This window comes from Hippocampus guttulatus, chromosome 15 (genome assembly GCF_054856545.1).
Source record: "Hippocampus guttulatus isolate MCC_2025c chromosome 15, RoL_Hgut_1.0, whole genome shotgun sequence".
Classification (NCBI taxonomy): Eukaryota; Metazoa; Chordata; class Actinopteri; order Syngnathiformes; family Syngnathidae; genus Hippocampus; species Hippocampus guttulatus.
The window spans coordinates 14,326,458-14,342,199 of NC_141275.1; the positions used below are offsets into that span (position 1 = coordinate 14,326,458).

Genomic DNA, 15,742 nt, shown 5'->3' on the forward strand with positions numbered 1-15,742 from the left:
GGCCGCCCGATGTCAGAAGATGTCATTTTGCACTCGAGTAAGCTTGTCAAGTCGAAAGTCTGTACCAGTTTATTTATCTGTAACAGATAAATAAACCAAACATGCGCATTTTGGTGACGGGCATAATGCAAGAATAAAATCTATAATGTCAGTTGCATCTCTAACGCCCTCCAGTGGTCATGTAATATGCAACTGATGACATCACCAAGACATGAAACTCCCATCATTCAACGCCGATTAATTTGAATATTTAAAAAAAATCTTAATATTGAACACAATCCTAATATTTTCTACATTTCTGTTAAATAATAACATGCAGGTGTAAAACAAAAACCTGAACCCTAATAAATGCAGTTAATCAAACGTTACACTTTTGTTTGTTCCAGTTGCGCCTCAACGATGCCTCTTCCCGTCTCCGTCTCATCAAAGGGTGAGTAGTTAATTTATTTTTACCTCCTCTTTATGTCCAACAGTCATTTGAAATCTGATTCAGTGACATAAATCTATGATGATGGTGACAGTTTGACCCTGGAACAGATTATGTCCAACATTGTGTGCGTGTGGGGTGGGGGTCACGAAAGGGGGTTCTCAAGGCTGATTGACAAGGTTGCTTTGTGCGTATTGTCACAGCATAGACCTTTTATCAGTATGAAGCTGAGACCAAATATATTGTCTGTATATTGAACTAAAACAATAAAATGATGAGTAATAGAAGTAATAATGATTTCAATCAAACTAACAATGTAAATAATTGAGTTAAAAAAAATTGAGATCCTAAATCCAAACTCAAATCAATATCAAAGTAAACGACCGTTGTTTTGTCGCACTTGAAATCGAGAGGCTTGCCGGTGAGATTCTGCACCAAGAAGCGGGGGTCCGGAAACTAAACAAGATCATTCAAAGCTATAAATAGTGTTGACAATATTGCTGCATCGGCAGTACTTGTTCATAGAAATCATTAGCCTGGTGGTGTTGAGTCCATTGTGAAGTCGTGAACATATCCATGTAAAGCCAATTAAGTGTGTGTGTGAGTGTGTAATTGTGCTGAATGCCAAAAAGCTGTCGGTGAGAAATTGACGTCGTTGCTGATCTGCTTATCTTTGCTAAAATATAAAAAAAAAAAAAAAATACTCACTGACGTCTCAGGCGCCATCTGGTGGACGCTCGAGGACACGCTCGTGGCCAACTGGGAACATAGTTTAAACGTAACGCAGCGCCCCCTGGTGCCCTAGTGGTCATTGGTGCTGGCCAGTAAACTGGCAAGAGCCAGATTGATACGTTAATCACTCAAATTAATTCTCCAGAGTGAACTCGCAAATACCGCGAATATTCAGCCTGCTGGCAAGGCTAACTGAACGGTACAGTACATGCCTGTCTAGTCAGAAAAATACATCAGTCCCTTCCGATCAAACGAGCTATCTCATCTCACCAAGCCTTCTGTTTGCCAAGTACCTCCCGAACCAAAGAGCCAAGGAACAGCGTAGCTGATTTAGCAATCTACCAACCATCTACCCATCTGGCTACCCTTCTAAAAAGTTGATTTAAACCTTATTGTATTTGTTATATTTGATATTTACATGGCGTCATGTGTCATGACTATGTCCTCCAATTCTAGAAGGGCCCATGATTCGACCTAATAACTACCTATCGCTTCAGTTTACCCTCCGTTGTTGTGGATTAGTGTTAGTTTGTGAGTCCCTGTATAGTCAGTTTTTTTTTTTACCCTTTTTTTATCTCAGTGGGACTTAAGTGGACTGCTGAGCATCACCATGAGTCACCGGCGGCTTCAAGAGAACACAGACTAGTAAAGTGAGTGACTGAGGTCTGCTTCAAATTAACCTCCCCCCAGGGGCTGTTCCGAACCTCCTTGGACCATCCTGTAAACACATATTTCTCCTTATTATTATGATTGGCATCACATTGTTGTTTACTGTTGTGTTGCTAATACACCCGAGCGTGTGTTTAGTCTATCAAATAAACAGATGAAGAGCACTTGTGAGCGCGGCATAAACAACAAAAAGTCTAGACATTTGATTGTGGTTATTATGGCTAAAAATAGACCAGATTTCCATCTCGGCTTTCCTGTGATGAAGCAGAGCCTTCAACGGGCCGCTTTGACATTAGCGCCCGCGCTTAGTATCCCATCTGTGTAGTGTTTACACAATATTTAGTTAGTCAGTTAGCAACCATGCAAGTCTCCATAAACAATGAGCAAGGCTTTGTCCAAATTGTGTGACAAATACTTCAAATTTTGTTTACCTTCGTGCAAAACATGTCGCAACAAGAGCCAACTGCAGTGCTAACATTAGCATCCGAGTACAATCCAGGTGATTTTTGTCTCCGTAACGAACAGACACAGAAGAAGGAAAGTGTTTAGGGGTTTATATTTAATCACGCACGTTGTCAGTGTATATCATGATATGAAATGACTTTTTGGTACAAAAAGTGTGCCCTCATAGTAAAAAAAAAAGTGTCACAGTTCTTATTATTGCGAGTGCTCAGTCCAATAATTTGAATAAATTCATCCTGGCTAATACAAAAATAAATTATAAAAACTGTTATTAGTGTTCACAAATGACACAAAAAAATAATAAACGAGCATAAGCGTAAAGTGCAAAACTACTTCTCGAGTCTGAAGAGGATCGGTCGCCAGAATCAAATTACGACAGCGGACTTCACCCACACTTTTTTTCATGAGCTTTGAATTCAAGCTAATGTCCAGAAAAGCTAAATGCTCATCCAAACTGTCCCCTCCGGTGTTCCTTTTCTCCAGCGGTTCAATTCCATCATCATTCATTTCCATTTCTTTTAAACAATGTCAATCCTTAAATGTTAGCATAAAAATGGAATTTATCAACCGGCAATAAAATGGAGACCGTTGACTTAAACCCGGTTTCCTATTTGGTTTCAGATTGAAATCAAAAAAGCAATCCACAATTAAGACATTATTAGTCGAAAGCCACTCAAGTGGTTCCTAGATTGAAGTATTCTGGACTCTTAAAAAAGCAAATACCTTCCCAAAAATTTTCAGCAGAATTTTAAGCAGGTTACACTTATAATTGCGTGAGGTCAAAAATCATATGTTAAGATCTTAAAAGTCAGTGTGTGTGTGTGGCGGGGGTATAATCCACTTTTTCCAAAATGAATTATCCTTCATGCGCTAAATCTTCGGATATGCTTCCCCTTCCTCGACTTGCAGTATTTCACCAGCACTACCAAGGCAACGGCAGCCAAGAACACAATCCCAACGATGACGACGATGTATTTGGCTTTCTTTCGTCCCCGACACATTTCCTGGGTCACTTTCTCGATGTTGACCGGTTCCGAGCCCTCGCCGAGAACGCACGTCGCCGCCTCGATGTCGGGCACCACCACGGCCGAGTGCTGTAGCAGGCGCACCAAGTCCAGGTTTCCGCAGCAGCTGAGCGGATTGTCGCCCACGTAGAGCGTCTTCAGCGAGTGCTCCAACGCTGCCACGGTGCCGCGCTCCAGAGTGACCAGGCTGTTGTTCTGCAAGTTGAGGGTCTCGATGGACAGCTCTCGCTTCCACGCGGGGAGGCTGGTCAGGTGGTTGGTGGACAGGTCGACCAGTTTCAGGCTCCTCAGCGATGACATGTCCGTGTTCAGGCGAGAAATGTTGTTCTCCCTCAGAAGGAGCTGGACCAGGGAGTCCTCCAGACCGGCCAAGGAGTCTCGGTGCATCTCCATGCCGGGATTGAGGGACAAGTCTAGCAAGTTGAGAGGGGTGTTGGCAAACGCTCTGCCTGGCAAACTCTTCAGATTGTTCTGAGAAAGGTAAAGGACCTCGAGATTTGGAACGGAAAAGAACGAGACGCATTTTGCAGGATTTTGATCTGGTTTTGTCTCTGAGGAGCACACTCGAAGATTGTTCTCCTGGAGCTGTAGTAGTTTCAGACTCGGAAGTCTCTGGAACATTTGATGCGCTAGGGTGCTAAGGTCGTTACCTTGCAGGAAGAGCTCCTCCAAAGCCTGGAGGCTGCCTTCGCCGAAGGAAAGTCTCTCTAGGGAGTTGTAGTTAAGGTTGATGATCTTGGCTGCGGGAAGGAGGTCTTTGTCGGTGACGGAAAACAAGCTGACGCAGTTGTTGCTCACGTTGAGGACTTCCAGCGACGTCGTTGTGCGAAAGAAGGACTCCGGCAAGTCCGTGAGCTGGTTGTAACTTAAGTCCAAGTGTTTCAGGTGCCTCAAAACGGTCTCGGGCGCCTCGGTCTCGGCCGTGTCCGTCACGTTGACGCTATGCAGGCGGTTGCGCGACAGGTCCAGATGTCGGATTGTGTTGTTCGCGGGCAGCAGTGGGAAATAAGGCAGTTTATTTTCGCTCAGATCCAGAAAGGCGAGATGGTACAGCTCGGCCGATCCGGTACTCTGGAAGAGCTCCAGGCTGTTCCTGCTGAGGTTTAACACTCTCAGCCGTCTCAAATTGAAGTCTGTGATGCAGGCGATAGAGTTCTTGGACAAGTCCAGTTCGACGAGGCCATCAAGAGAGTCAAAGGCGCCGTCTTCGATCTCCAAAATGACGTTGTTATGGAGGCTAATCTTCCTCAGGGACGAGGCGCCGCTGAAAGTGTTTTGCGAGATCTTGGTGATGCTGTTGCTGCTCAGCGAGAGCTCCGCCAGCCAAGGTGAATCGGCGAGGAAAAAGTCCGACATCCCCGTGTACAAGCCATTACTGGAAAGATCCAGAGACTCTACCGCCGCGAGTGTTCCGATTTGAATTTTGGCCAGAGCAAACACGTTGAGATGATTGCCGGACAGATCCAGGACTTTGAGGTCAGGCATGGCCTCAAAAAGTCCCGGCTGAATGAAGCGGATCTTGTTGGAGTGCAGGTCCAGGTGCTGCAGGCCCGTGTGGCCGGCGAGGGTATCGCGGCTGAGATTCCGCAGCTGGTTGTGCGAGAGGTCCAGCGCTCGGACGCCCGACGGGAGGTCGGCGGGGGTGCCGGTGAGGCTCAAATCACTGCAGACCACCCTCGTCCCCACCTGCCAGTGGAGACAAACACGACACAGCGTGTTGGCGGGATCGCCTTGAGAAAATAGCAAATCACTTTTGTTTTTGGGAGGCCTGTGATGTTCGAGAGGTTTATGACCATTCATCCGTCCAATAAAAACTTCACGTCTTGATCTATCTGTTGTTTGGCTCTTTCGAGACACAGCATCATAAGGCCGCCACTAAGCCCCTTCGGCCAAAATCTTTCCGATCAATCGGGAGGGAAATTCCAGAAGGAAGCATCAACAAAAGCGCCTTTATGACCGTCAGTTAAAAAGTACCTCTTTGTTGGGTAACTTTCTCTCCCTTGGCACAATCTGTAGATATGAGACCTATGGAGTTTGTAATTGAAAACAGATGGCCAGAGGACCCCCACCATCCACCCCCCCACACCCCCTCCGGTCCAAAAACAGCCCATAAAACTGTCTCCATCTCCAATTTCTCACGGAGGCCTTTCAGATTCTCGGCATACTTGCGGTTTTGATGAAAAGCTGCTCTTTGCTTACGTGCTGACGTAAACAAACACTACCGACTTTTCGTGAACCCTCGGGTCCACTTCAAGGATTTAAGAACCTGAAGTGGATCGCGTTCGCTCCTTTCATCCATCATCTATTCATCCATTGATTTTCTTTTCTGCCTTGTTTCTGGATGGGGCGTTGATTGGTTGCTCCTACTTTAGTTTGAGCCAAAAGTGATGAGGGGCTACAGGGGCCTTGGAGGGTCCAAATGCAAAAGTTTCAAAAATAGTTTCAATAGTTTTAATTTTTTAAAGAATTAAATGAGAAGCAGGTCTCAAGGTGGATGTGAGGATTTTGGATTTGGGAAAAGATTTGGGGTTCAGGTTGGTTAACTCATTCAGTACCAGCCAATTCTAGACCAAGTCTGAAAAGACGTTTAAAAACGTCTTTGGGAGTGAATGAGTTAAGGCTCGGGTTTAGAAGGCCTTGCTTAGGACCGGCGTAGGTTTAGAGTAAAGTCAAGAGTGAGCATTGGTTTACTGTTTGGTGTTTGGATTAGCACGGCAAGGTTTGTGTTTCGGGGATACAGTCGCTCGTCGTGAACTTTTCTTTCTCTTCTGACCCTCGTGTGATTCAATTTCTCGTCACTTATCAAAGACTCCTCGTAGTAATTGCTCAGAACATTTATAAAACAGGAAGGGGTGGGGGGGGGGCTGTGACTTACATTCACACTTTGTCATCCAATTACAACACCGCGACACGAGTGTCGGTAATCGACGTGTACAGGATATACTGGGAAACCTGGGCCAAAAAGTCCAACATGATTCACCAAACAATCTCTGAAGTCAAATAAATGAAGCGGCTCAAGCAGATTAGGAAACTCATCCCTGTTGCCATGTGCAACGTATCCAAATAACCCCCCCCCACCCCCTCCTCCCTATTTTATTTACATTAAAATGTCAGGAATGTGTTTCCACTTCGCAAACACTCGAAAAGGGAGTCGTAACGTTTACTTACGATGTGGCAGGAAGGGCGATGGCGAGGCGGGCGGACTGCCGTCACCGCGCAGCCGACCAGAAGCGGGAAGAGCAACGGGAAGGCGGCCATGTCGCTGTGGGACGGGGACATCATCAGCGGACGCGTGCAGAGGCGCAGGATGCATGCTGGAAGTGATCGAGCCCGCGCAAAGAAGGAAGTAGACCTGTGCTGACCTATGTGACGGAGCTATTTATGCCCAAACAACAAGGGGCTTTTTTGCTTTTCTTTTTAAAAACTGGTTCGACGGAACGCCACTGACTCGGCAAAATTAATCAAAAGAGCATTGTGATGTCACTCAACCTTTAAAGCCTATTTCTTCTTGATAAAATATACGTCGTGTGACTCCGAGGTCAACTCCGAAGGGGGAGAAAAAAAATGGTTCTATTTTGTTCATGCGTATTCAAATTCAAATGTTCAGGCAGACAAAATGAAAAGTGAAGAGGAATCTTCCGACTTTTTTACGAAAATCAAAATCGTCTTTTTGAGCTGGAGTCAATTTAAGTCTGATGTTGTCAGGCAGGAGGATGAAGAAAGTTTCAGGAAATTTGGACCAGGACATATTCGTCAACGGCGGCCGTCAAATATTCGCCGACGGGGGGGTGCGAGGGTGTTTGTCTCAAAGACAACTCTTTCAATTCATGTCAGATGTCAAACTGCCGTCCATGTCAAGTCTCAAGTCTTCAACTCACCTCCGGCTCACGTGTAGTCGTAAGACTTTAAACTGAAGCCCGGGTCAAGGTCTAAAACCGAATGGGGCCTCAAGTCTTTCAACCGCAGTCCCTGGTTTTTAAATTCAAATCATGTGAGACATGTTTCGTATCTTTGAGGGTTCGAGCGTAAGACCTGCTGTCCCAAAAGCCGAAGAGCTAGTTTCCAAAAGTGAAGTTTCTGGGCTGGAGTCTCAGCGAAAATCAAGTGTCAGTCAGTGAGCTCCGACACTTCAATTTTTGATTAGAGCTCCCGTATCTGCGTCTCTGACGCTGTACATGACCGACTTGCGTCAACGATTCGCTGTCAATAAATGAACACGACTTTCCATTTTACATGATGTCACACAATCTCGAACGAACGTGTACCTGACTCTTGGCAGACGGCGAGTCTTTCCAGCGCGTCTTGCCCACGTTGATTTCACATCCTCACCCCCTCGCGTGCGCACCCCACCTTCCGACACCTCCAAAACGGGATCGATAGACGCCGCACGGCCGCTGGAATCCCCGACGCTCTTCTCAGCTGACTCTTTTCCTTTCTTCCTCCTCATGCCGCTCGACTCGGACTGCTCGTTCCAGCATCCTGTGAGAACATCCTGCAGGGCCAACCCCCCCCCCCCCATTCCCCCTAACCCCCCCTCTTCCCTTCACGGACCCACTCCCTCCTTCCCTCTCTTCTAAGGGAAATGCCTTAAAAGGGGGGTTGGCAAGTCCGATTGGATTCCTCATTTCAAGGAGGCGCATGTTTATGTCTTCCGCAAATATCCCCGATTTATCAAAACCTGATGCCCCCCCCCCCTTTCTCTGTGTTATCATCAGGAGGAATTTGGGGCATTTAGCCAAAAAGTTGAAAGGTTACGTCTGCTTTTGCTTAGCAAGAGAAACACTCTCTTTTTATGACATTTGAAACAAGCATTTCGGAATGGGTGCCGTTTATGAGTCCCACATCCTTATGACTTGTGACGTGCCTTATTGTCTTATGACTCTATGATGGTTCACACCACAAATTACACCGTAATAATGAAAAAAACAAGCGAGAAATGAAAACAATTTGGTTCTGTCGAGACTCCTCTGATATTTTTTTTCACGTGAAAAGGGATATCGAGGTTTTTGAAGGTGGTTATTTTCGAATGATGTAGTACCATGTATATTTATTTCATTGGGGCATAAAAACACATTCACATTTTAATTTATTAAGGGAGGATTACATAAATTAGAAGATGTTAAATTAATACTGAATTATTTTCAGTGTTTTATGTATTTTATTTAATAATATTTGTTTTTGTGAATTTCTCTATCTATCTATCTAAGTCCAAATTACCCCATGGGGATAAATAAAGTTTTCTGAATCTGAATCCTAATTGCCATTCTTATCTTATTTACTGGGTGCAATTTACATAATTTTTCTCCTGTGGGTGGCGTTGTAAGTGACATTCCAATTCCGCCATTTAAATATTCCCACAAAGAAGTCAGTGTTGGCGGGAAAGGGGAGTGACGCTCACTGAAGAAGTTGACATGTTTCTCCTGTAGGCGGCAGTGTGCTCATCTCCCCGGAAGCCTTTAAAGTAGTCCAACAAAGAAGACGGCGGTGTTGGCGGAAAGTGCACGGGCGAGCACCTTGAGGGAATTAGCGAGATCTTTTCTCCACTTTAAATCCCACTATACCTTGAGGGATTTAACTATACCGCGCGCAAGTAGTGCCAGAATACTCCCCGCGCTGTTCCCAACGGCGAGACTAGACTAGTTGAACCACAACCGCGCTTCTTCTTCGCCGAAACAAGGAAGCCAGCGAACACGCCAGCTAGCCTCAATAGCTAGCGAGCTAGCCCATCCACTTCCACGCTACCACGTCCATTGTGCGCTAGCTAGCTGGCTAGCATGTCTGGCGGAGGCATAATCCGCGGACCGGCGGGGAGCAACGACTGCCGCATCTACGTCGGCAACCTGCCGCCCGACATCCGCTCCAAGGACGTCGAAGATCTCTTCTACAAGTACGGTTCCATCCGCGACATCGATCTGAAGAACCGACGAGGGGGACCGCCTTTCGCCTTCGTGCAGTTCGAGGACCCGAGGTGAGCGCCGAACGCACACACGCTCCCCTCGCAGGTGGCTCGGTTGAAGTTACATTTTATCGGCGAGAATTGCTTTTTACTTTTTTCAACAAAAAGGAAATGTACATTTTGACACCACGTTTGAATAAGTTCAAAATGGGATAACTCGATACCCAAATACATGAAATAAAGGCCATTAATCTGAACACGTATTCATTCCTGAGTGTTGTTTATTGTATTAAGATGAGGAAGACTGACTCTGGTTGGCTTTAACCTCCGTAGTTAAAATTTTATCCAAATAATTCACAAAAAATTAATCTGTAAATTATATCCTTTTTCTGAACCGCTTTATCCTCACGATGTTCGCGGGCTTGCTGGAGCCTATCCTAACTGACTTCCGGCAGTGTGTGTGTGTGTGTGGGGGGGGGGGGCATCAACACATCCTCATTATGAGGTGCGTGTATGTATATCCATGTATGTAACTTTGTGTTGAATTTGCCAGGGATGCAGACGATGCTGTGTACGGTCGAGATGGCTACGACTATGATGGCTACCGACTGCGAGTGGAGTTTCCCCGCAGCGGCCGAGGCGGAGCGGCAGGCCCCCCCAGGGGCCGATATGGGCCCCCATCTCGACGGTCAGAGTACAGGGTCATCGTGTCAGGTGGGTTGGGGCTTCCACAGTGTGTCAGGTTTGTGTAAACCCCAAAAAAAGTCTCTTAACTTTTTTTTGTTGTTGTTGTTTTTTTAGGTCTTCCTCCTAGTGGGAGCTGGCAGGACTTGAAGGACCACATGCGAGAGGCGGGCGACGTGTGCTATGCCGACGTGAACCGCGACGGCAGTGGCGTGGTGGAGTTTGTGCGCAAGGAGGACATGACCTACGCTGTGCACAAGTTGGACAACAGCAAGTTTCGCTCCCACGAGGTAGGCGGGCGGAGGGGGAAGAGCCCGAAAAGCAGGCACCAACATATGATTTGGGCCGAGAGTGTTCAGAGTTATGATGCATGAGTGAGCAACTAGGTTATTAATTTTACGATTTATTTATTATTGTTTTAACATTTAGCTATAGAAGAGTAAGTATAAATCTGCTTTGAGGACAATATCATTAGTATCCACATTTTGAGTTTTTCCATTTTTACCAACCCCCTTTTCACATTTTCATTCATTAAGCAATCAATGTGATGAATTTCCAACTTTCACTCTTTTACTGAATTTGCAATTTGATTCCTTTTTAGGTATTCATATGTACAGTATATTTTTATTCTGTTTTTAGTAGGTTCAATAACTCTTCACATTTTGATTGAATGGCCAATTAAGAATATGAATTTTAAAAACGATGTAATTTTTTTCCCCTTTCTTGGCAATGAATCAGATTAATGACTCCACTTGACACATCTCCCAACTTTAGGGGTCAGCTAAATAAATACTTCAAATATTATCATTCATTACTCTTGAATGCAAATGATCGGTGGGCTGCAGCCAAAGCGGGAAAGCCCCAACTTCATTCTCCCGAGCCACTTCATCCAGCTTTTCCAGGGAGGCTTTCCCAAGCCAGCCAGGAGACTGTTCAGTGTATCCTGGGGCGTCTCTGGGGCCTCCTCTCGGTAGGACATGCTTGAAACGGCTCACCAGGCAGGCATCCGAATGCAGTGCCCGAGCCACCTCATCTGGCTCCTCTCCATGAGAAGCAGCACCCAATGTGTTAAACATGAAACACTGAGCATTTGTTTTATGTGCGCAGGGCGAGACGGCGTACATCCGTGTGAGGATGGACGGCCACCGCAGTCCCAGCTACGACCGCTCGCGCAGTCGCAGCCGAAGCAAGAGCCGATCGCGCAGCTACTCCCCTGCTCGACGCAGCCGGGCCTCGCCGCGCTACTCCCCGCGGCGCTCTCGCTCCAATTCCCGTTCCCGGTCTCGCTCCCGCACCTAAATCCACCGCCACCCTGACTTGATGGAGAGTGGCGCGTCGAGAGGGGGAAAAGAAACCTCGGAGTCGGATCCCGTTTATCATGTATTTCTCATTAGCCCTGCCTGTGCTTTTTGTTGCTGCCCCCCTCCCCTTTCTCCCCTCCTCCCTTCACTGTTTGTCGGGTGACTTTTTTTTTCTATTTTACTCACCATTCCTTCATTTTCCCACTCCCTCTTCCCCGTACCTTGAATGCTTCCGCTATTGCTGTGCTTTTTATTTGGCTTCTCAAAGCATTATATCCGCTGATCTTCTTGTGTGTCTCTCTGTAGAGATCAGAGCGGCAGGATAGGATGGGAAGAGAAGGAAACAGTTCAAATTAGGATAAACAGGAGGAGGAGGATGAGAAGGAGGAGGATACAAATGTGGCACGCAATGGTATGATGGTTGTGCCTTTACAAACATCTAATTGTGAGGCTGTTCACATGTTTTTACACTTAAAATGGCGCCCCATTGTTTCTCAGTACTCAATCCCCCAACCCCAGAAATAAGCTTCTGCATCTATTTTGTTTGTCGGTGGTGCCTCCACCCCACCCCGTTTTTTATTGACATTAATTTTCTTTGTAGTTTTCTCCAGCCCTCTTTAGTGACGTCAAAATGTAGATGTTTTTTTCCGTTCAATGCGAAGGTGTGATTCTAACTCCTTCTCTTTGGTTCTGCTGGTATTCTGAAGGTTTGGACTGGGCTCATTGTCACCCCATCCGGAGCCGGATCAGGATTTAGGATTTTTAGGCATCAGGATGGATACAAGGAGCAGGAGCATTGGAGATTTTTTTTTTTCGTTTCTTTGTTGTTTGTACCAGGACAAGCTCCCACATCCAACCTTTCAAGCATTGTAGTTCCATAGTCAAAATCTAATTCGGCGTTCCAAAAGAAACATATTTAGTGGTTATTTTCCATGTTGTGGAAATTAAAAAATAGTGACAGTGTTGTGACTTCAAGTTTTTATTTTTTTTAATTGTTGGAAAATCAAGAGCTTTCATCAAAACCATGAGAGGCTTCCAGACGGTGGAGGGAGTAGGGAAAAGAGGGAGGGAATGTGGTTTATCTTCTTGAACCCGCTTTTTCCTGATGAGTTTTTTTTTTCCTTAAGTCGAGTCTCCAATGTCATCAGAGCTTTATTCTCTTTTAATAAAATTTCAAACGTATGCCATGTGTCTGGAGTTGTCTCTCTTTGGGAATGATTGTGGAATACAGTTATTTCTCTTTGTACATGCGCTGAATTACAAATGACAATCAATATGCACTTATTTAAAATTAAATTGATAGTATCATGCGGTTGTAAGAGATGCAATGAAACGTTCATTGAGAATGCAATTCTGGTGCGTCGCCAGACATGACTGGATGTCTTACGCGACGTAATTCAACTCTTGCATAAATATTGCATCCGAGGTACTTTAAAAATCACGCTTCTGTTGACCAACCACTCCGATTTTTTTCATACTCTTTGAGCGAGCCGAACGATTTATCTCCGCGATCACATGTTCGTCGCAAGGTAATACGGTCGCTATATTATGACGTCATCTGTCATTCTCGCTTTTTTTTCCCTCCAAAACTGCTTGTTTCGCATCTCCTGCGATTTTAATTCACACTAATAGGCTTGCACGATGGTATTATCACGACAAATATTAACTCAATTAGGTTACTCAATTCGTCTTTGCTCGTGTATTGTTCAAATGTGCTTAGATTTAGCCAATTACGCGCCGAGATTTAGGGAGAAGGAAGAGCGGTGCATTGTGGGAGGAAACAAGATGCGGCCGTCATACCCGGAAAATGGCCACTGATTCCAACCAATCAGCGAGCAGGCAGGAAGGGAAGGGCGGTACTTGTGAAAAAAAGCACATTGTCGTTCAAGAAGACGGACGTGCTTCACCTCTGCGACGTTTATACAGAACACTGTGGAGTGAAAAAGGTACGTTTGCATGTGTGTATTCTAATCGATGCAGATTTATTTTTTGGTTTACGTCATTGCCGTGCACAAATTGCTTTTCCCCCCACTTTATGGTCTCACGTGACAGTCATCACTTGGAAATGCGGAGTGATGCTAATTGATAAGTGTAAATAATAGTGGTCGCAAACGTAAAACTCCGGGCCTTTTGGCTACTTTAAAGCCCTCAATATATTGATTAATTAATAAACCTGAGCCACGTGCATGAATTCACCGCACTTTTGAATAGTGTGTGGCACAAAGTAATTCTTTAATGCATTGTTAATCTTGTCAGGCCTAATGAATTTAGCACGCCTGTCTGGAGAGGTTCGGGGTTCGAGTCTTGATTTCGGCCTTGTGGAGTTTGCATGCTCTCTGGGTGGGTTTTCTGCAGCTACTTTATTTAGCTTCCTCCCACATAAGAAAAACATGTTTGGGGAAAAAAAAGTTACAATTATCTGAAGGTGTGAATGCTTTTGTTAATGTGCCCTGTGATTGTTTCACGACCACTCCAGGGTGTGCCTGACCTCTCTCCAAAGTCTTTTGAAAGAGACTCGAGCCCACCCGTGACCCGAATAAGGACAAGTGTGCTTGAAAATGGATCGCTGAGTGTAATTGTTTTATCTTTAATCTTTGGAGTTTCAGCCAACATGTCTGACAAGAAGGCCGTGATCAAGAATGCGGACATGTCCGAAGAAATGCAGCAGGACGCCGTGGACTGTGCCATGCAGGCCATGGAAAAGTACAACATTGAGAAGGACATCGCCGCCTATGTCAAAAAGGTGAGTACAGAACAACACAGATTTTCAAAATGAGAGATTCCAGCTAAGTGTTTTCTTGCTATTTTCTCTCTGTTGTATTCCAGATGACCAAAGCAGCATACCATACTGTATATAATAGTATAGGAAAAATCACTCTCAGGAGAATCGTTCAGAATATTGCAAAGCAAATTAAAAACATGCTCAGATTTGTCACTAAACTGTTCTGGAATCCCACAGGAGTTTGACAAGAAGTACAACCCCACGTGGCACTGCATCGTGGGCCGGAACTTCGGCAGCTATGTGACGCATGAGACCAAGCACTTCATCTACTTCTACCTCGGCCAAGTAGCCATCCTGCTCTTCAAATCGGGCTGAAACTGCAGGGGGGGGGGGGTTCTTTTTTGTGGATGAGAACACCACCCATTAAACAACTCCATGCTGTCCGTCAACCACTCTGCAGACGGGACTCCCTCAGGAGGTACCTTCTCAGACTATTAAATGGAAAGAGACGATGGTGATGTGTCTACCGCGTTTTGGGAGGTATTTGTTTTGTTATCCCACGACCGTTGCTTAGGTGTACATTTATTTCATATGGATGGTTCATTTAATTTTCTATGCCAGGCTGCTGCCATTACCCTAAATAAAATGTCACACTTCCAAGTTATAGTGTGTGTGAACTTCACTGTTGTTGCACAGTAGTTGCTGTTTGTTTCATGTGTCAGTGCATGGTGTAATTTTGCTTACCAGTACATTCTGCACAGCAACACTGTTGGAATTAAATATTGTCTTGTATTTACATGTATACTGGTGTTTGTGTTTCTTTGGGATGAATCAACAAATTACACAAATGGTTATGTACTTGATATTTATGCTTAGATTGAGAAAGAAAAATGTGTAGGATCAAATTAGTTAAAATAAGCTCATACATTTTTACAAGTTATCTATTTTCATAGCCATATCTATTTATATAAGTATGCTTAAACGGCATTTAGTTTCACAAAAATTGCAAAACATATTTTATTGGTGCCGAAACTTTTATATGAAATATTTTATAACATAGAACATCAATTTCAAATATCTTTTGTCTCATTTTAACTTTTAACCCCAAATGTTTTTTTGAATGAAAATGCATGTCCAAAATTTTTAAGCCACCAAATATATTTTATTTGGTCTGTTTCTAGAATTAAAGTATTACTAAATTGTTTTTCACTCCATTAAATGTACTGTATATACGCACACACACCGACAAAAATAATTCCACAAAAAGTCATAATTTCAAAAAAATAAAACAATTATTGAGAAATTATTTGTGAAGTTTATTTTATGATCAGGCGGCCCGGTAGTCCAGTGGTTAGCACGTCGGCTTCACAGTGCAGAGGTACCGGGTTCGATTCCAGCTCCGGCCTCCCTGTGTGGAGTTTGCATGTTCTCCCCGGGCCTGCGTGGGTTTTCTCCGGGTGCTCCGGTTTCCTCCCACATTCCGAAAACATGCGTGGCAGGCTGATTGGATGCTCTAAATTGTCCCTAGGTGTGAGTGTGGGCGTGGATGGTTGTTCGTCTCTGTGTGCCCTGTGATTGGCTGGCAACTGATTCAGGGTGTCCCCCGCCTACTGCCCGGAGACGGCTGGGATAGGCTCCAGCACCCCCCGCGACCCTAGTGAGGATCAAGCGGTTCGGAAAATGGATGGATGGATGGATTTTATGATCAAAATTATTTTTCTGTGATTTCTGTCATGAGCAATGTTGCATTATCCTCCAAGCCCACAGGTGGCGGTACTATGACCAGTGTTTTGCCACCTCAACACATTAAAGCCAACGAAAAAG

At 44.9% G+C, this 15,742-nt stretch overlaps 3 protein-coding genes across 4 annotated transcripts; 2 read left to right on the forward strand and 1 right to left on the reverse strand.

Moving 5' to 3' along the window:
• Positions 1 to 2,372: 2,372 nt before the first annotated feature.
• Positions 2,373 to 7,806, reverse strand: lrrc32 (leucine rich repeat containing 32). Its single transcript, XM_086130411.1, has 3 exons — positions 7,581 to 7,806; positions 6,484 to 6,577; positions 2,373 to 5,001 (listed from the first exon to the last, which is right to left on the reverse strand). The coding sequence occupies exons 1-3, from the start codon at positions 7,760 to 7,762 to the stop codon at positions 3,154 to 3,156; spliced, it is 2,124 nt and encodes a 707-aa protein (XP_085986537.1). The 5' UTR covers positions 7,763 to 7,806; the 3' UTR covers positions 2,373 to 3,153.
• Positions 7,807 to 8,781: 975 nt separating this feature from the next.
• On the forward strand, positions 8,782 to 12,378 carry LOC147194060 (serine/arginine-rich splicing factor 1-like). The gene is made up of 4 exons (XM_086131660.1): positions 8,782 to 9,283; positions 9,765 to 9,925; positions 10,013 to 10,185; positions 11,003 to 12,378. Exons 1-4 carry the CDS (start codon positions 9,090 to 9,092, stop codon positions 11,192 to 11,194), a joined length of 720 nt encoding a protein of 239 aa, XP_085987786.1. The 5' UTR covers positions 8,782 to 9,089; the 3' UTR covers positions 11,195 to 12,378.
• A 625-nt stretch (positions 12,379 to 13,003) lies between these two features.
• LOC147194061 (dynein light chain 2, cytoplasmic-like) lies at positions 13,004 to 14,720 on the forward strand. Of its 2 annotated transcripts, none has more exons than XM_086131909.1 (3): positions 13,004 to 13,142; positions 13,797 to 13,939; positions 14,156 to 14,720. In XM_086131909.1, exons 1-3 carry the CDS (start codon positions 13,004 to 13,006, stop codon positions 14,291 to 14,293), a joined length of 420 nt encoding a protein of 139 aa, XP_085988035.1. In that variant the 3' UTR covers positions 14,294 to 14,720. The 2 variants fall into 2 exon arrangements, with proteins under 2 accessions (XP_085988035.1, XP_085988036.1); XM_086131910.1 differs by having other exon boundaries at positions 13,055 to 13,142; positions 13,803 to 13,939.
• The last annotated feature ends 1,022 nt before the right edge of the window (positions 14,721 to 15,742 follow it).

Coding starts and splice junctions, on each gene's coding strand:
- LOC147194061 (XM_086131909.1), top strand. CDS start 13,004: ATGGCCACTGATTCCAACCAATCAGCGAGCAGGCAGGAAGGGAAGGGC. Junction 13,143..13,796: donor AACACTGTGGAGTGAAAAAG/GTACGTTTGCAT, acceptor TAATCTTTGGAG/TTTCAGCCAACATGTCTGAC. Junction 13,940..14,155: donor TCGCCGCCTATGTCAAAAAG/GTGAGTACAGAA, acceptor GGAATCCCACAG/GAGTTTGACAAGAAGTACAA.
- LOC147194060 (XM_086131660.1), top strand. CDS start 9,090: ATGTCTGGCGGAGGCATAATCCGCGGACCGGCGGGGAGCAACGACTGC. Junction 9,926..10,012: donor GTACAGGGTCATCGTGTCAG/GTGGGTTGGGGC, acceptor TTGTTTTTTTAG/GTCTTCCTCCTAGTGGGAGC. Junction 10,186..11,002: donor GCAAGTTTCGCTCCCACGAG/GTAGGCGGGCGG, acceptor TTATGTGCGCAG/GGCGAGACGGCGTACATCCG.
- lrrc32 (XM_086130411.1), bottom strand. CDS start 7,762: ATGAGGAGGAAGAAAGGAAAAGAGTCAGCTGAGAAGAGCGTCGGGGAT. Junction 6,578..7,580: donor CGCCGTCTGCCAAGAGTCAG/GTACACGTTCGT, acceptor CCCGTCCCACAG/CGACATGGCCGCCTTCCCGT. Junction 5,002..6,483: donor ATCGCCCTTCCTGCCACATC/GTAAGTAAACGT, acceptor CTCCACTGGCAG/GTGGGGACGAGGGTGGTCTG.